This window comes from Convolutriloba macropyga, chromosome 3, assembly GCF_964194025.1.
Source record: "Convolutriloba macropyga chromosome 3, txConMacr16.3, whole genome shotgun sequence".
NCBI classification, from domain to species: domain Eukaryota; kingdom Metazoa; phylum Xenacoelomorpha; order Acoela; family Convolutidae; genus Convolutriloba; species Convolutriloba macropyga.
Window position 1 is genome coordinate 14,585,066 of NC_134470.1, and position 24,704 is coordinate 14,609,769.

At 35.0% G+C, this 24,704-nt stretch overlaps 2 protein-coding genes across 2 annotated transcripts; both read right to left on the reverse strand.

Moving 5' to 3' along the window:
* Positions 1–5: 5 nt before the first annotated feature.
* LOC142335977 (uncharacterized) lies at positions 6–22,051 on the reverse strand. The gene is made up of 4 exons (XM_075384401.1): positions 21,899–22,051; positions 11,640–11,861; positions 6,411–6,712; positions 6–1,557 (listed from the first exon to the last, which is right to left on the reverse strand). The coding sequence occupies exons 1-4, from the start codon at positions 22,046–22,048 to the stop codon at positions 27–29; spliced, it is 2,205 nt and encodes a 734-aa protein (XP_075240516.1). The 5' UTR covers positions 22,049–22,051; the 3' UTR covers positions 6–26.
* Positions 22,052–22,159: 108 nt separating this feature from the next.
* Positions 22,160–24,433, reverse strand: LOC142335974 (queuosine-tRNA galactosyltransferase-like). The gene is made up of 3 exons (XM_075384398.1): positions 23,833–24,433; positions 22,693–23,037; positions 22,160–22,621 (listed from the first exon to the last, which is right to left on the reverse strand). Exons 1-3 carry the CDS (start codon positions 24,235–24,237, stop codon positions 22,322–22,324), a joined length of 1,050 nt encoding a protein of 349 aa, XP_075240513.1. The 5' UTR covers positions 24,238–24,433; the 3' UTR covers positions 22,160–22,321.
* Between the last annotated feature and the right edge of the window lie 271 nt (positions 24,434–24,704).

Sequence of the window (24,704 nt, forward strand, 5' to 3'; positions counted from 1 at the left end):
GAAAAGAAGGGAACAAATAATCTAATTCAAGTTCCAAAAGCCTTACGAGAGAACCCCTCAGGCAAACTGCTATTAACATCATTTGGAGATAACATGAAAAGAACAACCTCATCATTATCTATCTTACAAATATTTCTTAAAATTTTGAATTCTCTCAGAACTTGCAATGGTTTTCCGATAGATTTCGGTTCCGAATCGGATTCCGTTTCTTCGTGTGATCTTTTTCTGCCGTTTTTCAAGTCTTCAACCGAAACGACATTAAGAAATCGTTGCGAATAATTGACAATTTTTTCACATTTTTCACCGAACGTAACAATACTTGTTCCGATTGATCTTTTGAACATTTTCGATTGCAGATCCGACTCCAAAAAGGTTTCACACCATTTACTGTATCGCTTTTTCTGCACATAAAATTGGACGAGTATAAAATCCGAGTATTGAACGAAAACTGAAGCTTTGTCGTTGGAGTCGGAAAAGGAAACTCCAGTCGGATAAGATTCAGGCGTTGGCAGATCACAAATATGATCAAAGTTTTCAGACATGTCAAACAAACGAAGGCAGTTGTGCTCACAAATCACACCTAATAATGAATGAAAATTTGAATAGAAACAGCGGTAAACATGTTGACATTCAAGTTGTATCGTTTCGGGATGTCCGCCTGCGACCAAATTATACTTTAATAATGATCCATCGATGAAAACGCAAATTAGAATTGAGTCGTTGGAAATAAAACTAACACTCGCTATTGCTTTCCTGAACCGCGTTTTCAACGGTACGTTACTCAAAACTTCAGAATTTATAACCTGAAAAAGCTTTAAAAAGTAAACACCACTGTTGTATGAGGCATAACAGAGCCATTTTCCATCGATCGAGATTTCGGAATCTATAAGATAATGCGCTTTAGGCAGTTGAAGAGAAACCTGTTTCTTACAACCTTCGGTTAGCTCAACAGGTATTTTAAACTTAAGGCAGTTTTCGTTGACCGTATCATCAGAAACATTGCCCAACTTATGCAAGGATATCTCGGTTGATTTGGACAACATCACTTGTCTCGTTTCTGGGACTACTTTGCCATTAAAATTGGGGTTGAATAGAACAAGGTTTTCATATCGATCTGGGTTAAAATCCCAGTAGCAAATAAAAGGTGCTTTACTTCCGATATACAACGAACGGGAGCTTTTAGTCTTATGAGAGTTGGCAGGAACTACAGCCATTGCTGTCACTTCACTTTGAACGCCTTTCAGAACTGCAGATTGACTCCATGTACCATCATTAGATTGTTGGAATGATACCAAGTAAGGGTCCACTCCACTCGCTGTAACCCGTTTATGTGAATCCGCCACCAGGGTTGTAATCGCAGCCGAATGTGATCTGACAGATTGCATTACTGTACCGGTATTTAAGTCCCACCACATACACCGACCGAAGTTGTCCCCAGTAACACATGTAGTTGGGTCCAGAAGTAAAACTGCTCGAATTGAAACTTCAGCGTGGCCACCTTTGTCAAATACCGAGTTCTGTCTGTTACTTTTTGAGGTTTTGCCGGCCTTCATATCCCTAAGTATAAAAATTAATTAGAAATTCACAAATTAAATATTCATGGGAATATAAATCTCAAGCACACATTCATAAAATTCAATGAACTTTATGCGGACAAAAAAACTGTTATGAGCATACTGGTTCAAATCAGAACAGCGCAATCAGAGCTTCACTAAACTGTAATCAGAATATTAAAACTCCATTAGATTTTTAGCGAGAGATTTTCATTCAAGTAAATTCTGATGATAAAAACAAGGCGAATTGAAAGCTACTGGTAACTCATTTAAATTCATATTTAAACCAGTTTGTGTGGATTAAAAGTCTATCATAATTCTGATTACCCCACTGAATAGAAAGATATCTACACCATAATTGATTATTCTACAGGCGATGTGTGTTTGTACATAATGTTGCGACCGCTCTAATCAGCTGAAAGGTTTCACCAGATATGACACCGAAGGTGAAATTTGGACGATTAATCAGTATCTTCTATTGAGATATTTTAACGATAGATGAGGACTAGTTAAAATCTATTCCTTTTATTTCATCAGAGTAGAATTGAGAAAATTTCAAAACCTGGAGACAACTTTCGGCAAAAAATTTCAACCAGCAGTGGACAATTCACTCAAGCCACCTTTGAAAAACTGTCTCTAATGATAACAAACGAGTAAAACTATGCCCATTAATTCATTAAAACGACTACAAATCATACTTCATCTGTTCAGCAAAATTGTAAACCAAATTTCGCAACTCAATTCAAAATAAAACAAACAAGGAGACACAATACGGGCATACACACATGATTTTTGCACCCCACTCATTCACTTTTTGGACTTAATTGTCTACCAGAAATTGTCTTTCAAAAATTTACACTTCAAAAAAATTGGTACAGTAATGAAAAACTCAAACCACTAAATGAATCAAATAATATCGAATGAGAGGGCCGTCTGCACCTACCATTAATTAGACTAAGAAAACACCATTAGCTTTAACTTAACACTAGATAATTCATACAAAACTCCTTATGAAGCCAATGCGACTTGTGAGTGAGACTTAGCCATCAGACTACAAAAAAACCAACAGTCAAAACTCAAAAAATCACAAACAATTTAGGAAAACAAACAGAAACAATCAACACCAAAAATTTTTACAAAAAAGGATAAATGTTCAATGGAGCCTGATTTTGAAAACAATGGGACCCGTTATTAGTTACTATATGAAAAGAACAACCACAAAAAATGAACAGTATCAAAGACTCAATTACGAAAATAGAGTAGTGTCAAATTCGTAAAACCACCAGTTAAAGCATAAAACAAACAGATACTGATGTTTATTCTTAAAAAAAAATTAGACCTGTCATTATTGATACAAAATTATAAGATAAGCAAGAAAAAGAAAGAAAGGGCAAAATTTAAATATACACTGATATTTTTGAAAGCATAGAAATTCAAAGTAAACAAAGTCATTAGCTGTACAATTGTTCTTTCAAAGAAACCCAAAAAGACCTGCAATTGTTCGAAATAAGTCATACAACTAAAAAACAAGAAAATGGGGAAAATAGTTCTGAAGCCAGTAAATCCGAAAGCTTTTCACTGAAAACATTAGACTTTCAATTGGACCTCTTTTAACGGCAAATATCCAAAGATAGCAAAAACATTACAAAAACTGGTGACATCGAAAGTCTTTAAACATTGAGTAAAAAATAGCTAAAACAGATTAATTTTTATTTCACTAGAAAGAGGAGGGGATCTATCATTGATGACATTAAGATAAAAGTTCAGATATAACATTGAGAAAGACGCAACGTTCAAAAAATCTCGGACGTTTTTTTAACATAAATATGATCTGTCATTAATGGAACCCTGATATAGAAACTGACTTGTCTGTAATTGACAAACAGAAAAATATTAAAAATAATTTAAAAAAGAAGACCGCCCCAATTACAATCCTTGTGCTTTCGATTTTAACAATTCACGATAGCACCAAAATTAACTTTGGTATTGTTCCGCGTCTAAAAAACGGATAAATCTTACCGCAATACATACTTTGGCAAAATTAAATTGAACAAAAATGACACTAAATGTGGATAAAAAGTTGCGCTAAAGGTTCACAAAAATTTTAAAACTCCTCGAAAATCAACATTCGAAAAAACTTTTCGATTACATTTTCTACACTTGATGGGCTTTCTAGTGATCTCTCTCACAGCTCTCTACAATTAATATTTCGAACGGTCAAAATTGGCTGAACGAAATAAACATAACCGACTAACGTCGGAGAATTACTCTCAAACAACCGGCAAGCGGTTGGCTTCGTCAGTAGATAGCTACGGTTTAGTGAGACTAGCATTAGCTTAATTGAGGGGGCGTATGGTCAGCGCAGCGAGGTGCACGGGGTCGGATTGATGAGGGAGTGGGCGGGGGCGACGGTGGGAGGGCGGTTTTTGGCTGCACGGGGCCCTTACGGCCTGAACGATGCGCAGGAGTAGGGATTGGAGGGAGAGGGGTGAAGTGAGAAGGGGCTGTGTGTGTGGTGGGGTCTTGTGGAGGAGGGTGGTTTCAACCTCTATGAACCACCCTTCATATCATAAGTATTTAAGTTACTTTATAACTATAAGTCGCTAAAACAAGAGTGTCTGTGAATCGCATAATTGGAGACTAGTAAGCTGAAAGGCTCTAAGAGCACTTAATGCCCGCTGGTCGCTACCTGTTTATCCCGTTTTTGAGGACGCAAAGTCAAATCGATCAGAACAAAAATCTGTCAAGCAAAAAATCGCATTAAAAATACTGACAGGACTAATATAAAAGCTACAAACTTCGTTTGAGAACAATTAAACAGCTTAGCATATAGCTCCGCACAAAGGTGTGTTCCAAACAATAAATATTTTTCCACAACCATCAGTTTCTCCTAAAAGCTAACTCAGCAAAAAATCCGGATCAGTAACCACTAATTTTGTGGGCAGAGCGAATTATATCAATCCTTAAATCCTGATTTCAAAAATCAATCTTCAATATATTTAAAAAAACGTTTAAAAATGACATTGTAGAAAAATCGGAGAACAATACCTTTAAATCAATTCTCCTTAAATTTTAAAAGTTGCTCAAAGCACAATTTAATCAGAACGATATAAAGAAGTTCCGAAAATCTCAGTAGAAACAAAACGAGAAAAATCTGGAAACTACCTTAAGCTAACTACAATAGTTTTTATTCAGTTGTTCGTTAATCTCAACTAAAACTGAAGGAAAACTTAAAAAACATTAAAAACCGAAAAATGTTCAATCTCAACGAGCAATTGAGAAGGGAAATGGCTGTATGAAAGCAAAATTTGGAACTTCAATCATTCTAGTGAGTTCAAAAAATTGAAAGTTCTCATTAAACAAGTGTATAAATAGAATTCTACTGAATGGAACATTTATTTCAAATATTTACCAGATAGTTACAAGTTACTCTATTTTTGTCATGGCAAAAACACTGTTTTTTGCCCACAAAACAGTTCCCAATTGCTAACTAAAACACATTTGAGCAATTGGCGTCGTTCCAATTTCCATGTAATTAAATAAAACATCAAAAGGTTGAAAATTCGCAAAGATCAGCAAAAAGCTGAAAAACATCAAATTTAGGTAAACTCGTATTAATTACCGACAACTTTCAAAAAGCTATCAAAACACTCCTAAAACCTATTGTATATTCAAACCTTTTACCCAAAAATAAGTTAAAACCAAAAAAAAAAACGCTTGAAAAGCCGAACGTGATCAAAAAAAAATTTGTTCGCATAGAGAAAATTTTTGACACCTGAATTATTCACTGTCTCAAGAACAGCGGTATGAACAAAAACCAGTGTTTTTCACTCAACTCTCCAATTTTCTTCAACACCCAAACCACTCCAAATTTCACGAGTTTCATTTCCTGCTTAAAAATTCACTCCAATAATTGATTTAAAAACATAACGACTAAAGTCGGGCGAATTCCTCTCAACGACCGGCGAGCGGTTGGCTTCGTCAGCAGATAGCTACGGTTTAGTGAGGCCAGCTTTAGCTTAATTGAAGCGGCGTGAGGTGAGCCCAGCGGGGTGCAGTACCGGGGGGGCTGATGGGGGCAACAGTGAGGGGGGCAACACAGGGTGGCTTGAACGATGAGCAGGGGTGAGGATTGAGTGGTGGGGACTGGGGTGAAGTAAGGGAGGCTGATGTGCGGGGGTGTGGGTGTGGGGGTGGGGTTAGTCTTTAAGAGTCGCCCTTCAAACCATAAGTATAAGTCTCAAAAACAGTTTGTGAATCGCTTACTTGGGGACTAAGAGTACTTAATAAGAGAACTTAATGTGCGCTGGGCGCTGCCTGTTTATCCCGTTTGTAAGATTTTTTGAGGTTTAAAGAAAAAATAACTAAGCCTAGTTTTTTGTTTAAACCAAATTTTCATTTCTCGCAAGTGGTTTTTTGTTCACATGCCGCTTTTTTTTTATTTTGATTGTTTTTTTTTAATTTTTGATCCGTTCGATTAATTTTAGAAATCGTTTGCCAGTTGACTCATAGTCCCTACTGGGTCTAGTCTAGAACTATGAATGTGTTGGGAAAACCATAAAGAAAAAATCTGATCCAAAAAAATCGAAAAAACAGTAAAAATCAAATTGAAATTGCCGCATGTGAAAAAAAACCACTAGCGAATTTTTGCTCAAACACTATTTTCTGACTCTACTTTAAAATTAGAGCCAAAAAAATCACGCCGCAAAACCACTCGCTTTTTCGCTCCACTTCCTGTTTCGGCGTGACCAAAACCACTGCTCGTAAAAAAATAGCAGCAAGTCACATATGATTACATTTAATTTGAAAATATATTCAGTGAATGAATAGAGTGCACAAATCGTTAACGTCTCTTACTTTGGAACAGGAAAGAACTCAATGGATGTCTTCTGGTCAACTAAATGCTTTGTCTTTTTCCACGTCACCATTGCCAGCACTCCTACACTACCCAGTACAACTGTGTTCCCACCCACACTATCTAAGCACATCAATGCCTCTGGACTCTGCTTACTTCCTTTCACAGTGCTCAACAGAGTTAATGAGACTGATCGCTGACTGAGAAGTTCACTATTGGTAGCAGATTTGTGTACATCACTCAGAACAGCTGAGTAGAATCGAAGCAGTTTGTCCTGACTGATGAGCGCCAACACTTCATTGCACTGAAACATGCATTCAGATACGCTTCATACCCAATCAAGTCATCGACAGACACGTCCGCAAGCAAAAAACGGATTGATCCTTCTAAGCAAAATCTAGTGCCCAAATTGATCGTTAATTTAGTGTTTCTGAGGCTTGTTTGAACAACCCTCCACCGCCATCAAGTGTCCCCCCTTTAATCACCCATTGTTTAGTTATGACCATGATTAAAGCTCATCTTGCCACAACTCCTTACTTCAAATTTAGATACAAACTCTTTCAGTTTTTTAAGGCAATCCTTCATTGCGGAAAAATGTACTGAGAAATAAAAAGCTCAGTAGATAATTGCAACCCTTGAAATCTGAATTAGCTTAGTGCAACTCGGTATTTCCGAATTATCTAGCATTCAATAATTACAGCACGACCGTTGATCAAAAAATTTGTAGCCAATTTTTCTTTTGTGTAGAGAATTGAAAGTGATATCAGTCGAAAGATAAAAAACTGAATCGATCTGATGAAGTAGAATACTACAATTTTTCCAACTTTGGAAGAAAACGTGGTTTGATAAAAAGTCAGCGAAAGGCCAATAAAGCACGGTGATTTCGTTCCAATGAGCTAGGAAAAGGGGATAAGCTTGTCACTTAACGGTGCTTTTTTCCAAACTGCTTACTTGAAAAAAAAAAGAGGAGGATGTCTTAACAAACTCGATTTTCAAAATTTTGCTGATCTCATTGCCAGCGGTTTTTCTAAGTTACAAACTAGACAAGTCAAAGTTTACTTTTCGTTGTTTTCGTTAATATTTCTAATTTTGAAAACAAAAATACCGAGACTAAGCAAAACAATAGTAGCAAATGCTATGAGTTTCAAAAAATTTTTCGCCCATTATTTGCTTAGGGCCTCTTATGTTTTTCTATCGTTTTGTTGTTTTTTATCGCTAACGCCGTAACTATAAAATTTTACAAAAGATATTTTGGTTGGTATTTTCCTCAATATTCTCAGAAAACTTTGTCTCATTTTCATCTCGTTGCTATTTGAAGAGCAAGCATTGTATTTACCTTTTCTTTTCTGCTTTCCTAAAAGATTTAATCAAATTCTTGTAATCAAAGCCATTGACGTCGACAAAATCAACCGAAAAATCAACAAATCGGAAGATTGATTAGGAATATTTCACATTTCTATGTTGTTTTAGTTATTTTTTTCTCGTGTAGGTAGCGGAGTTGCTTGTTTAAGCCTGAAGTCAAGTTGTTATAAAAAGTTCTGGTTCAATCATTTATTTTGAAAAATTGAACAAATTCCTAAACAGCATTTATTGTTCCGACCCCTCTTGAGGGGGAAAATATATAACTCAAATGAGTTTTTTTGTTCAATCAATTTGGACCGATCGATATAATCATTGTAGAGAGTTGTGAGTAGCATCATTAAAAAACCCATCCAGCGTAGAATATGGAATTAAAGAAATTTTTGTATTTTGTTTTCTAGAGCGAGTTATCGATGTTTAAATTTTTGTGAATATTCACATTTTCCGGACTTTTTGCCTAAAATTTAGTCAATTAGTCATTTGAACAAAAAAGAATTGATGACTATTCTGATTTAAATTTGTTGGCTAAATATTTCAAAATATTTCAGCCTTTTCCATCGAAAATTGCACAAAATAAGCTTCCTTAGTCCACTTTGATTAAGTTTGCCGGAGCTAAACAGCCAATAACCACTAACACAAACTCCAAAGGGGGGTAGTCCTACTTCCACTTCCGTTGAGTGCTCTGGAATTGAAGTTTGGCAGTTTTTGCTAACTTTTCTCGATGATTATCAAAACGTAGCATTTATTTTTTCTCTTTTTTACTAACAAATTAGCTAAATCTGTAGCATTTGAAACAATTAAGTGTTCTCAATGTACGATCAGAAATAGCAAAGCTATTTTTGGTCCACTCTTGGACTGTTACAATCCAAAAATAATTCCGATTGTAATCAGTCGGTCTTTTTCAATAAAACTCGACCTCTTATATGTTAAATAAAGAACAGATAAATTCAAATCAAAGCTCACTAGTGATAGGTCCAATGGACTTCCTGAGAGGTTTCAAATTATTGCATCTAGTTCTTTAATAGATTTTTAAATAAACGATGGCTTTTTAAACTTCGCCACTATTTTCTCTTAATTTGGTCAACTGGTAGCTTAGTGTCAGCAAAGAAAGAATGTTTCGTCTTTCTACTGAATAAAAATTTAATCTTTATTGCGGTTTTACGAGTGAACCTATGTTTTCCGGCTTCGATACTACCAGATTTCACAATACATTTTTAAATTTTTAGGCATTTGCCAATTTTTCACGACTTTTTCTCGTTTTACCACATTTTTGACAGTTCACAACACATTACTGGCATTCAAAATATTTCACAATTCAACGTATCGCGATCTTTAAAGGTACAGATTATGGTTTTAACGGCTTCGACAAAACTTTCTCGAAGAACTTTCTTTAGTTTTTTTTACTTCTGTCTTTAACTGTCGTTTTCTTTTTGTCTTATAGTCGTATAAAATTTTCTGGAGAGTGGCAGTTCTCATTGGCTTTTTATGGAGAATTAGATGAGCCTACACTCTTATTTGAGTAGATAGCTAATGGCTTTCATGACTTTGAAAAAAATACCTTTAAAAAACACTTACAAAAAAGAGCAAAATGCGAAGTAAAGATTTTTTTGAAAAACAATTGTTTTCAAAGTCATGAAAGCCATCAGCTATCTAGTAAAATCAGAATATAGGCTCATCTAACTCTCCATAAAAAGCTAATGAGAACAGTCATTCTCCCGAAAATTTTTCGTGTGTATTTGTTACTTAGTCTCGTTAAATACAGGTCACATATGACACTATTGGCGTCGAGAGCAAGCGCAAGTTTACAAAATACAAGATTCTAAAGAATTCTCTATGACTTTACTGGCTTCAACACGGCTTTTTCACAGAAAGAGCAAATTAATTTTTGATTTTTTGTCTACATTTGACTTTCTTTTTGTAAACGTAGGACATAATCTGAATAATTACAGGTCTCAAGGGTTTCTTTTGGACGAAAAAACAAACCTATTTAACTTTTCTTTTTGTAGCTAATGGCTTTCATGACAAAAAACTGTTTTCGAACAATACAAAAGTATTTAATTTTACCCTTTCCTCTTTTTTGTCAAATTTTCACCTAGTATCATTAATGAGTGGTCACATAACACATTATTAGCATTCGAAGAAGGCACAGCCGAACATATTTTGAGGGGCAAAATATGGCTTTACGGCTTCAACAGCGTTTTCTCGCAAGATTCAATTGAATTTTTGAACCATACGAAGCAAGCAATTGGAAACATAGCTGGCAGATTGCCAGAAAATAGCCGCAATAGCTTCGTAGATCTGCAGTATAAAAAAAAACAGTAAAAAAGACAGACCAAAAAAATTTGTCTTTTCATTGAAGGCTGATCTGTTATATTTTGATTTAAAATCTGTATAAGTTATTGCTCCCTCTATTAGCTGCTCTCTAATAACCTTCAATTAGAGTGACACACACCCATTCGACCTTATCTCTTTGAATTAAAGTAAATAAAAGCCAACATCAAAGTGAGGAAGTCATTTTTGAGAGTGAGGTAAGTCAAGTGTGACCAAAAATTTAATCACGCGAATGAACAAAAAAACTCGCTCCACTAAGAGCGAAAAATGACGTCACGCATGCAATTCAGTTGAAATTGCATGAACGAATGAACAAAAAGTGGCTGTGACGTCATATGGTCGTAACAAAAATCATGACGTATTAAAAAAAACCAAGACAAGGCCAATAATAGCCCCAGCTATCGCTGTGCGGCTACTAAACAACGTCTTAAAAGCTTTTCTCGTAGGGTTTTTTCTTATTGATATTTTGGTATCACATGTCTACGAGGCAACCAGAGCTATTCTACGGCAATATTCTAGCTATATTTTAAAATTTTGGCTTTTTAGACACTTGGTCGATCTTCATTGAACCAAATGCGGTTGGAACAAACGCTGTGGGCAGCACCTCCAATCGCAAACCGCGATTCAGCTGGTCATTGATATTGGAAATAATGGGGAAGTAAGAGCAATAGGACCCAAGACAACTACAACGCATATCTTTTGAGAGCTATTTAAAAAGTTAATTCAGCACAATGTATAATTGACGTATCCGACCACCAGGGTGAATACTCTCATTACCCAACCAATTATCATACACTCATAGAAAAAATTAAATACTCAAATCCGTTTTATACATTTTTCAACATTTTTCGGTATCATTGCAACTGCCGTTTGATTTTGATTTTTATATTAATTGACTAAAAATTGAACAAATTTCAAAAGATCAAAGTTTCCAACAAAATACAAGCTTACTTACTGAGAGAAACGTCGAACGGCGTTACAAGTGAAATCCATTCAACTTGCTGAATTATTTCTAATTCATGCAAAATTTAAAATTCATGTTAGCAAAATTGAAAATCTTTAAATGATAGAGGCATGATCAAGTTAAAATATTTCACGTGTGACAAAAGTTAATGGTGATTACGGAAAACTCACAATCTGTTATCTGGATTTCCTCTGTTGATAGGATTCTCTGTCTCGAACATAGATGCAATAAACTGCTATCGATTTAGTCGAGTATTATGAAAAAAGAAAAATTGCATACAAAACTTTTCAAAATTGTAGTTATCTTTCTCAATGAGTGTATATGATGTCATACACACCCTGCTTGACTTAATGTGGTTAATGGGTGTCACACATGATTTCATGAAATAAACTGGACCGTCAAAAAAAACTGAAAGGTCGAAGCTTCATTTTAACCGTTTAACAATTCATAACTTATGTCAAGCTTACCGTAAACTAGGTTTATGTTAAGTTTACAAACCACTGTGTCAACCAAGGCCCATTAATTAGATACACACAGAGAAAATATATATACATAGAATATCTAAAGGTCCTATCACCTGTTTCATGGCCATAACAGCTCCACCGAATGTCTGTTCCAGTGCTGACAATTTCCTCTCCTCAAAATTACAGCAATAAATCTGTCCCGAAGTGCCGCCTATAATCAACACATCCTCGAAATCGCCTAAAACTCTGTCATCCACATGCTCTTGTGGAAGTTCATTGTCTCCGAACAGCACTGCACATTGTAATTCCTCATCGGCAGGAGGTATGAACACTTGCTAAACAAAGGTCAAACTTCAAGTTTAACTTAAATTCACTTCATGTTCAAATTTTTATTTCATAGATCCCATTAAAATTCGCTTGAACTTGGTAAATTATCATAAAGATAAAAATTTTGCTTTCTTTTACCACTTCGAATAAGGCGGCTAAATAGCTGCCATAGATTTGTAGACATGCAGTCTCAAAAACAAGAAAATAAGCCAAAAGAAGTAAAATTTCAAATCTTTTTTTAACTATTGAGATGTCATATTTGATCAATAAGAAACTCTATCAATTGTTTGCATTGGCTGCTTACAAACGAGTTTCAATAAGAATGACAGTTACTCAGTTACCTTACCTCCTATTAAAGTAAACAAAGTTATTTTGAAAGTAAGGACAGTAATTTTTGAGAATGAGTAAGTCACGCGAGACTAGAAATCACGTAAATGAACAAAACATAGCCGGAAAAATCCTGAATTACATTCTAAAGAACTGACCAGAAACAACACAGACTATCAATCATAGAGTACCAATTCTCAATTGTTATCAAAACCTATAACCGTACATATAGGGAAATGAACAAAAAACAAAAAGCTCTAAACAAAGCTGGCATATTGCCAGAACATAGCCACAATAGCTTCGCAGATCTGCAGTCTCAAAAGCAGTAAAAAAAGGCCGACCAAAAATTACTCTTTTCCGCATGTGAACAAAAAACAACTAGCGAGAAAGCAAACTTTTGTTCATACAACTTTTCTCAACAAACTATAAAATAGAGTAAAAAAAATTCACGTCGCGAAACAATCCGCTTTTTTGCTCCACTTTCTGTTTCGGTGTCACCAAAATCACTTCTCCAATTTGACTTCAAAATCATGAAAATGAATGAATAGATCTTAAAAAGACAGCGCCCCAATACACTTCAAATTCTTTGAATTATAAAAAAAACCAAAAGAAGGCCAATAATAGTCCCAGACATTGCTGAGCGGCTATTAAAACGGAGTAGCTTTAATTCGTCTTTCTTTCGAAGGTCAATAGTGTGAAAGCCATTAAATTCGATAACAATACCTTAAAAATCGTTCAGAAAATAGGTCTTCAAAACGCATACACCAAAGTTGAAGAAAACCAATGCAGACAATGTGGTTGGTTAAAACTCATAACTACATCAAGCTATCCGACATTACAAAGCACGAATAGCCACCGAGACTTCTTATTTATGAGACCAAGTTAAAAAACAAAGGGAACGCAGGCAAAAAAAAACAAACGACTGACATCGGGCGAATTGCTCTCAAACGACCGGCGAGCGGTTGGCTTCTTCAGTAGCTAGCCACAGTTTAGTGAGGCTAGCTTTAGATTAACTGAAAGGGCGTGAAGTGAGCGCAGAGGGGGTGCACCGCAGCAGGGGTGCAGAAGTGGATTGGGGGAATGTGGGGGCGGTGGGTGGTGAAATGTGGGATCAATTTCTACGAACCACCCTTCACACCATAAGCCTCCAAGAGGCTGAGCGGCTCAAAGAGAACTTAAGGCAAACGGGGCGCTATCTTTTTATCCTGTTTCTGAAGACGAAAGTCAAATTGGTCAGACAAAAAAAAACGACCAAGCAAAAAATTGCACAAAAGAGACAAACAGGATAAATATATTTGCTACAAATTGCTTTTTACAGCAATTAACAATAATTTCCTAAAAAATGCCTGTTAAGTCATGCATGATAAAAACATTTCTACTTAAGTCATTGTTAATGAGGATCAGAGATGATGAGATTACGCCACGTAAAAGCAGCTGAAGTGCGGCATCAACAAATAGAAAGAGAGAGAGAGAGAGAGAGAGAGAGAGATAGAGTGAGAGATAAAACGTGAACAAGAAAGAGAAGGAAAGAAACCCTAACCGACAGAGAGAGAAAGAGGAATATTTTCCATGATGGGATTCGACTCTGCAACTTCTAGTTTTCTAGCCTTCTACAAAGTTTTCAATTTCGCAGTAAAAAAACTTTGGAAGCAATTGCAAATTTTAACAAAATCTTGCAAATATTCGAGATATTAAATTTTAAGAACCATTTCATTGTCTCATGAGACTATCCAGTATCCCTGATACAGTTTCACTGGCATGCTCAAGATTCACACACTTGAGCATGCCAAAGAACATAATAAAATTTTCCAAAAACTTGAAATTTTAAATTTAATCCAAAATTTTCAAAAATTGAAGTCATAAGAAAATATTCATCGCCAACCCATTAACTCTAGAAACTATGCAACAGCTTATTATGAAACCTTGCAGGAGGACCCAGTGCCCCTGGTGCGGAAAAAAAACCAAAACATGATAAAACTGCAAATATTTTAAAAAATTGCTTAAACTCGTGTTAGTAAAGTCTTGAAAAACATTCCATTAAATCTTAAAACTAGAGGAAGTTCCGTGGCTCTTGAGCCGAGAAACCTAAAGAAAAAAATTCGAAAAACAAAAAATTGCAACTTATATAAACAAAATTGCTAAAACTTGTGATATTAAAGTTGAAAATTACACCATGAAAAACAAAAATTTTCCAGAAACTTATTATCAAACCCTAACGGAGGTTTTTCTGACCCCTTAGGCTCAAAAAACCTGAATAATGACTAAATGTCAAAAAATGAAAAATGAAAAAAATTGAAAATGCTAAAACTCGTGATGTTAAAATCTAGCGAGACATTCCAGTACATCTAGATATTATACAGTAACTTATTTTCAAAATCTAGAGGAGGTTCCTTGGCTCTTAAGACTGAAAAAACCTGAAAAAACAACAAAAAATTTAAAAAATACTTGAAAAACCAAGCTTTGTCAAAAAATTGCTAATATTTGTGACATTAAAAAGTTGAAAAACTATTCCATGGCCAATAAAAATTGAATAATACTTATTATCAAACCCCTTAGGATGTTTTCTGGCCCCTGGGTCTGGAAAAAACCTGAAAAAGGAAAAGAAAATGTCAAAAAAATTGAAATTGCACGTTTTGTAAAAAAAAAAATGCTAGAAGTCGTGACGTTAAAATGTCGAATTCCATTCCATTACCACTAGAAACTATGCAGTAACTTATTATTAAAAACTAAGAGGAGTTTCCTTGACACCAAGGGCTGATAAAAATCAAAATGTCAAATTTTCAAAAAGCTGGAAAAAATTGCAAAAATGCATAAATTTGCGTGTTTTTAGAGAGCGGTTGCCCGTCAGTAGCTAGAAACTGGGTGGGGGGTTGTACAGTGGGCTAATGAGGAGGGGGAAACATTGGGCAGGAAGGTAACAGCGCGCGAGAGGGTAATATTGGGGGGATCAACAGTGTAGAGGGGGTCTTCAACCTCTAGAAACCGCCCTTCACACCATAAGCAAAAGTCTCCAAGTTTGATCTGAAATAGAGCTGAAAGGCTCTAAGAGCACTTAGTGCCCGTGTATCCCACTTTTGAGGACGAAATGTCAAAAACGTTGGAAAGAAAATCGGTCGAGCGAAAAATCGCATAAAAAAGACCGACAGTACGAATATAATTGCTACAAACGTCGTTTGAGAGCAAATAAAAACTCTAAACATCTGGTGAAAACAAGTAACGTCAAATCCACTGTAAGTTTGCAGCTGAAGCCCTAAACCACATTATGCCTAATGACACATCCAAGTCTGTCAATTGATGAGAAAATGCTCAAAAATTTTGCACAGCTTGGAGAAACAGAAATTTGACAATAATTTAGTTTCTGAATATGCTCAAAAGTATGCAACTATATGCAAGAGTTTCAAATTCGACAAAAAATGATAAAAATCTGTTGATATATACATATATATATATATATATATATATATATATATATATATATATATATATATATATATACATTAAGCAAAAAAACACAACTGCTAATTTATACAAATTAATCAGAAGACGTGATAATTTTCTGTAGTCCGGAGCTTTAAGAATATCGATTAGATCCATAGCGGAGTACTTCGTGCTTGATGATTGCCTTGCAGTAAATCATGTTTATTTATAAAATTCACAACGTCAGAACCTTTAAACAAAGCCGGCAGATTGCCGGAAAATAGCCGCCGTTGACGCTCTTGATGCACATCGGGATTGAAACAGAAAAAGAAGAGATAAATTGACGATTTTTTCTCGTTTTTTTCAGTGTCAAAAAGTGTTCAAACTTGGCTTTCAGTTTCAGTTGGATTCTAAAACTTTACTTAATTCAGCTTCTAAACTGAAAGCTAATGATCTTAATACCAATGTCAGCTAGCAAACACAAATGAACTTTGATAACCTAATTCTCAATGACTTAATGGCCGGGCTTTATTGGTTTATCCCGTCTATTTTGCTTTTGCTCTTTTGACCTTGAATGTATTCACTGTCTTGCGTAATTCATTGAGCGAATTGATTTTAAAAACCATTCAGATGAAACAGTGAGTGAGGTAAGTCAGAAGTCAAACGTCAAAGTCGTGACTTATGTAAAACGAAAAATGTGATCAAAAGGTATGCATTCATCAGCAATTCCAGCACTTTTGAAAAACCAACGCAAACATGTTGTGCATCTCTGAGTTTCTCTTCACTGAAAGTCAACACTTACATCGTTTGCAAGTCCCCAACATCACCTTTTTTATATGATTAACAAAACAACGTGCTTTTTTGATACCAAGTGTCTGAATATTTATGTCAGTAATTTTAACTTTTTTGCACCTAGGATCATTCGGCCTAATCATTTGCATTGTAATACCTAATCATTTGCATTGTAATATGCTTTTGAATTGAATTTTCGTTAAAAATGGTCTTAAAAAAGATAAAACGAAATAATTAAACATAGTAGGACCAGTCCTCAATTACAATTCAAAGAATTGAAGCAACAGAAGACCACTGATAACAATTAGTCTCTGATAACAAGCAAATGAAAAACCAAGAAGACGTACACGAAAGCAAACAAAACAATAAAAAAAATGAAAACTTTTTTCATTTCCTTTAGAAGAGTACAGTTATCGAAGTTACTAATCCCAAAAACTTAAATCTTGGACCTTTACTTAAAAACTTAGACCTTTACACATTGGTAGTTCAGACAGCAAACTCCAACTTTTAGGAAAACTACTGCAAACAAAGTAAAAGGACAAATAACATTTGGCAAAAACCAATTTTTACGAAGGTCATTAAAAATAAGTGGCATATTGAAAAGTCAATAAAACAAGCAATTAAAACCTGAGATCTTCATAATTTACTGCACTATCTATCAATAGAAAGCATATATCAAATTCAATGAAAACAATGGGGGGACCACGCAACACAATGCAGACAACTATCAAAAGCCCAAAAATTGTAGAAAACAAGTGGTGTCAAAGCCAATTGAATTAATAGAAATAAACCTTAACCATTAGATATGTCCCACCTGGCTCAGTTAAGCTAAATTGGAGAGCAAAAGAGACCTATCATTAATGAGAATATCCGATATGACAATATTAAATAATTCTAAAAACGGTCATGATCCAAAAAAAAATCTGTAATATTATTGAACAAGACGTGAAAAGTATTAGATATGAATCTAGGAAACAATTTGAAAACGATTCAGATAAACATGAGAGCAAGAGATCTGTTACCAATGAGAATAAATGGCTGAACAACCAAAACAACAAGAATCCGCAAAATCAAGAAAATCTCAAATAATTTTTGTAAACAAGTCCAGTCAAAGTCGTTAAACCCATTAGTTGGAATTGAAAAAATTAATTACTCGTAAAAATGCCTAAAAACTGCCAATGACACATATCATTAATGAGACTAAGTAACAGGACAACAAAAAACACAAAGAAGGGTCAAAATCCGAAAAAAATTTTGCTGAAGGTAAGTGTTCTCGAAGTATCGAAAACTTTTAGACACGAATGAAAGCCTTTGAATTGAAAAAAAAGAGGACTCATAAGTGAGCTATTTAGAGCTGTCCGAGATGAAGATTCTCCTTGATCAAAAACTAAGTATGAGCCATTAACAGATTGTCTAACACGTAATTTTGTTCGATCAAAATTGCATACGTTAGGAAAAAACATAACAACCGATGCATCTGGAAAAACGAAAACCGATCAAAAAATAGAAGACAAAATCAAAACTAGCCGAAATTTTAAAAACAAAAAAAAAACACTTAAGTAAAGAAAATAAAATTCCAAAAAAACTGCAGTGTTGGTTAAACAATTTTTTGAGAATTTAAGCTGTCAGCCCAATTGTTTTCAATTAGCAGCAAGAACACTAGCAACAACCCGAAGTCAACAGTTGAACATGAAAAGATATGAAAGGAGAACAAAATAAGAATTCGGCAAAAAACTAAACAGAAAACGAAAGGCCACGAAAAACTAATTTCAACCAAAAAATTACCCTAAATACTTTCCGTAGTAAAGGTAAAAATTGCATCCCATTTGACAATAGAACTATCTGCGTGAATAGAATGAAACAAGAAAAACTGAAAAAAGAAACAACAGCTAAAAAGCATCCAAAAGGGTGAAATAAAAAAATTGCTAAAGATTACATACAAAAACTATAAAATATGATGAAGATGGTGAAAAATGCTCTCAAACAAACAGGTAATAAGGCTTATAACAACGACTGTACCCGAAGAAGTAAAGTAGAAACTTAAAAAATCGCTTGATAAAAGCCCCATGTGATCGCAATATTTTGCTCGCTTAGCGAAAACTTTTCGCCGCTTATTCTTCTTGCTCTCTCTGAAAACGCTGCATGAACAGAAAATTGCCCTCTCCTCTCTGCTCTTCAATTCGTTCAGCCGGTTGACCTACAGCCGTGAAATACTTAATTTTCATGTGCAGCATTGACTTTTGCATTGTTTCAAATACACTACAAAGAATATCGATCAAATAAAGACGTATTGCCACTACTCCTCTTCAAATCGTAAAAAAGACAGCACACAAATTTTATTAAATGCTTTGAAATGATAGAAGCCGTGCAGACCTTAAAGTTAGTCAAATCTATGCATGGTATCTAACTTTTTTTTCTAACAAGATAAAGTCCAAACTACTTTTTAACCAGCAACTACATGATGGGATTACTAACAAGCACTCTATCTCTTAAAAGCAATTAATAAACATCGCCGGCAGATTGCCGGAATAGCAGCGAAAGAATAGACTTGCATGCCGTATAATAGACAGGAACAGACACAGACTTATATTGAAAAAAAAAACCGACACCTCTCAAAAATCTAGGGAACAAAATTCAGCAAAAAATTAATAAAGCTCTTTAACACTCTTTCCTCAGGAACCCTTTATTAGGGACCTTTACTGCACATATATGTTCCTCTAACCCCCAACTAATTCAAATTAAAATAAGTTTTAAAGTGCAAAAGTCATTTTATTGAGTGAGGTAAGTCACGTATGATCAAAACCTAATCACGCAAAAGATCTTAAAACCTTTGCCAGAGAGAGAATTAGAAATGGCGTAACGCGCTCAAACGCCGTTAGTGAGAGGTCTTTCAGAAAATTTTATTTTTTTTCAGCTTTGATGTGTGAACAAATGTAAAACGAAAAAAAAAGCGTCAGACGACGAAACATAAAAACATAGCAGGACAAGTCCTGACGTACAATTCAAAGAAATTTAATTTCTTTGACTAAAAAACACTAGGTCTGGAAGGGACTATAAGTGAATTGCGAAAACCACTTCCAAAAGAAACAGATTAAAAAAGAATTTGAAAAAATAGAAAATCAATGTCAAAATGCCGCATGTGAGCAGAAAATCACTAGCTAGAAAGCGAATTTGTTGAAACACCGTTTTCTCACTGTACTTTAAAATTAGAGCGAAAAACTTTTACACCGCAAAACCACTCGCTTTTTCGCTCCACTTCCTCTTTCGGATTGACCCAAATCAGTACTCCAATTTCACTTCGAAAATCATGAAAATGCGTAAACAGATCTTAAAAACAAAGACGGGAAAATTCCGGAAAGAACTCGAAGTGGAAATCCACTTAAACGCAATTTAACTACTCATCAGAAAAACGTGCCTCACTGATTAAGGATCATCTTGAAACAAAACCATAAAACAATAAAAACAAGAAAATCAAATCTGTTAAATGACTTAAAAATCGGATCAAATTTTTATCTGATCATATCAATAGGGTATCCAGATGTTCGCAAAACCATTGGCACGTCATAATCCGCTAAATTTGTCTAAAAAAGAACTGCAAAAAATTTAAGAAAAAAAGTTGCACAATTTTTGTCATATTTCTCAATAAAAAATGCTCCATACCCCAAAAACTGTAACACTTGTTAACTATAAATTGCTCATATTTCTCAAAAAAATGCTTCGTATCCCAAAAACTGTAACCACTTGTTAACTAAAAATTGCTGTAATAGCGATTTCTTCAATACGCATTTGAGGCAGCTAAACAAAACAATCGTCAAAAAAATCGCAAAAATAAGCAGAAAAATCAGCAAAATACAAGAAAAAACTCAGAATTAGCATAAAAATCAAATGAATTTCCAGAAACCTTCAAACTACTACCACAATCAACCTTAAATCAAAGCAAAATCATAACCATACCTCTTAAACAAAAAAAATTTAAAAAACAGCTTTAAAATGCCGTACGTGAACAAAAAATCCGCTCGCTTACACATTTTTTTCACACCTCAATTTCCTGCTCTCTAGAAAACAGCGACATGAAAAAAGACAACTTTGTTTTCGCTCCAATCTTCATTTTGTTCAGCAACGAAATCACAAATTTTTTCACGTGTTTCATTTCCTGCTTCAAAATTCACTCCAATAAAATATGATTTAAAACGTAGCAGCACAAGTCCTGACAAACAATTCAAATAATTTCCATTGACTCAACAAAAAATTCGACCTTGAATGGACTATGAGTGAATTGCAAAAACCATTTCTAAAAAATCAGATTGAAAAAAATTTTTTAAAAAGAAAATCTATGTCAAAATGCCGCATGTGAACAAAAAAAACCAATAGCGATAAAATGAAATTTGGTTCAAATAAAAAAAAACTAGGCCTAGAATCAACGATGAATGGATTGAAAACACTTAGAAAAAATCCAATCCAAAACATAGCTGGCAGATTGCCAGAAAATAGCCGCAATAGCTTCGTAGATCTGCGGTCTCAAAAAAAAAACAGTAAAGACAGACCAAAAAAATTCGTCTTTTCATTGATAGCTGATATGTTAAATTTTGATTAAAAATCTGTATAAGTTTTTGCTGCTCACTAATCACCTTCATTTAGATTGACACACACCCATTTGACCTTATCTCTTTGAATTAAAGTAAATAAAAGTCAATTTCAAAGTGAGGAAGTCATTTTTGAGAGTGAGGTAAGTTAAGTGTGACCAAAAACTTAATCACGCAAATGAACAAAAAAATCGCTCCACTAAGAGCGAAAAATGACGTCACGCACATACTTCAGTTGAAATTGCATGAACGAATGAACAAAAAGCAGATTTTAAGTAGTTGTGACGTCATAGTCGTAACAAAAATCGCGGCAAAGAAATAAAAAACCAAGAGAAGGCCAATAATAGCCCCAGCTATCGCTGTGCGGCTATTAAAAATCAAAAAACAGTAAAAACCCATTGAAATTGGCGCATGTGAACACAAAACCACTAGCGAGAGAGCGAATATTTGTTCAAACACTGATTTCTCACTCTACTTTAAAATTATTTCTCACTCTACTTTAAAATTAGAGCAAAAAATATCACGCCCCAAAACCACTCGCTTTTTCGCTCCACTTCCTGTTTCGGCGTCACCAAAATCACTACTCAAATTTGACTTCAAAAATCATGAAAATGTGTGAACAGATATTAAAAAAAGACAGCGCCCCAATACAATTCAAATTCTTTGAATTATAATAAAAAGGACTTCTCCAATACTCATCTTCGCGCCGTAAAAAGACAGCGCCCCTATACAATTCAAATTCTTTGAATTGTAAAAAACAAGAGCACCGCAATATAGCTCCGCTCAGCTTAGAGCTTCGAAGCTATAATAATCAAAATAAACATGTTTAACATTGATGAACAAGTTTCATTGAGCACGTAATTTCAATGAGATTTTAACCAAAATGGATAAGTAATCTGTTATATTTAATCTTATTCAAAATTTACCTGAGTAAGAGCAAATTTTGCATCCCATTTGACAATAGAACTATCTGCGTGAATGGAATACATCTTTCCAGTACTCGAAGAATACTGCAGACATTTCACAGCAGGAGGAATGTCCTGCTCAAAAGAGACTACATTTGTCTTCAACAACATCACAAATCTGAAACAAGTTCCATATTATTCAGACTCCACTCATCTCCTCTGCCATTTCAATTCTCATAATAAAGACAGGGTCTGCTGTATCCGGCCGATCTTAGTCAAAAGTTCCAAGCAAGAACATTTCCAAATGAGTGTGTTTTTATCAACTTAAATATACTAAATATCTTAATATTCAAATCTAACAAAGATGACAATCACAACCTTATGATTTGTTATGATTATCGCTTAAAACAGGAACAACAGAAGTTGAATAAAATAACACATCAGCTAATTAAATATCCAATAATCTTTACCTTCTACGAAATCAAACTGCCCTAAAATCTCTTCAAAGCCTAACAGATTTAACTTGAGACATATTACAAATGGAGTTTTAACCATAGTAACGTGTTTAATAGGAACCCATTTTGACTTGTCATCAGGGAGATAGGGCAGGTTGACAAAACCATGTTTAAGCTTCGACTCGTCAACATCATAGAACTCTGTAACCTTGTGGCGCACTGATTCCGATAATGAGCGGAAAAAGTGCTTTCCAAGTTTTCCTGCGCCCCAAATCCCAAAACTTTCTAGCTGAAAAACAATAACATGGACATGAACTGAAAACACTTACTCCTCAATTAATGAAAAAAATTCAAAACCACCTTATTGAGAACTCGTTCGATAAAAATCGGCAGCTTAAGGCTCCAAATAGTTTCTGATGTGATTGAAAACGTCGTGTTACTCGGATGATACCGATAGAACATTAATTTTTCTTCGACCCGTTTGACCTTTCCTCCATTGCGTAGGTGCTGATAAAAGTAGATCAAGTCTTCAGGAGTGCCTTTTCCAGCCTCGGAAAACTTCAAAAGTCTCGATTTGTGCAGAAACCAAGTTGGCATAGCCACTGTTGGTCCATGCGAAGTGTATATCTGAGTTTCAAGAAGATCTTCCGGCAACTCATTGCACCATTCTGTGAATCGTGACGTTGCGTTGTCGTTCCTGGTGAACTGAAACAAAGAAAAATTATCGAGGTCTTGTCTTTTTCCAGGACAAGCGCCTAGATTTGAAGAAGTCAGCATGGAGTTCTTTTATCATCCAAGGTTTTCTAATCTCACCAATTACTCGAGCTTTCTCACAAGCTATATCTTTAACAGCCATTTTGCTTATCATGAGAAAAATATTCCGAAAAAATCCTCAAATACCAAAAAGAAGTGAAACACCTTTTTCTCACAGCTTATTGTTTCATCTCTACTAAAGCAATTCCGCCAAAAATAATCACAAAGATAACATACGGCAAGGAAAGAAAAAAAATTAATTATAACTGTCAAGAGTATCGGGGGCGTTTCAAATGTACGACGTTTCAAATGGACGACACCGAAATTTTGTATCAAATGAACGACAAAAATAAAGCATGCAAATTCTCAATATGCGCTGATATTTTAGTCCTAATCAACGGGCCAGTTGTGATAGATTGGGTCGCTCTCAGGCGTTCGGTTGTGATAGCTTCATATCAAGTCCCAGGGGCCACTGAGGCATGGCCATGGCCCGTGAGGCATGGCCAGATGCGTTAAAATATATAATTTTTCATTCCTTTCTCGTTCAAATTAGTCATTATGGATGCTTGTGACATTATGGATAAAATGGTTAAAATTTCAATGTTTAGTGAACATTGAGAATGCAAGCATTTGTCGTCCAGTTGAGACAAAATTCAGTGTCGTCCATTTGAAACGTCGTCCTGTTGATCGGCCCCCAAGAGTATCAAAACAAGAATATACAACAAGCGACTGTAGTCTATTCATTACCTGACAGCCAACAATTGCATCTTTGAACTCTCTGCACAACTGCAACTGATTCTCAACTCGTCCAGGCATCATGACGTCATCACAGTCAAGAAAACAGAAGTAATCTATTTCATATTGTTTCTGCATACGTACGCCTTTAATCGCTTCGTTCCTGGCATATCCTACACCTTTGGGCCTATCGAAGTTCTCTCGAACAACAAGGTTAACGTTGGTCAACAGAAACTTGCTCTTCCAGCTATCAATAATTGCTGCAGACTCATCAGTTGAAGCGTCATTATAGACTGATACCATTGTTCTGACATCTGTGTTTGATAGGACAGTTTGACCAATGATTGATTGAAAGCACTCGTCCAACCACAGAGCACCATTATATACAGGAACTATAACTGCAACATGTTCAAGCATTTAAAACTAAAAGGCTGCAGTGGGAAACTTCTCTGCTTTTTGGATTATAATACACAGCTGACGTCCCAACAAACTTTAGCGTGACAGGACTAGCGTCAAAATTTAGCCTTATTTGGTCAGACCGTAGCTTCGCCAAATTCTTACAATATTAAAGATCCAAATGAAAGCATAGGAGTTTATCAGCTATGCCTAAATTTTTCACGTGAAATTAATTAACTATATAAGCATAATCCGTAAGTCTTACGCAACAAAAAGAACTACATAAATTTTTGAGCTCTTAAGTAAAAACTCGGCGCAAAATGAAAAATTCAGTTCATGTATCTACAATAAACACAAAGCGAAAGTTCAGTTTCGGTGATATACAAAGTACGACGAAACTAATTACAAAACAATTATCGAATTAACTGTTCAATAAACTATCGACACAGCCTCAAAATGTTTAGAAGCACTTCACAAAAGGAGTTAAA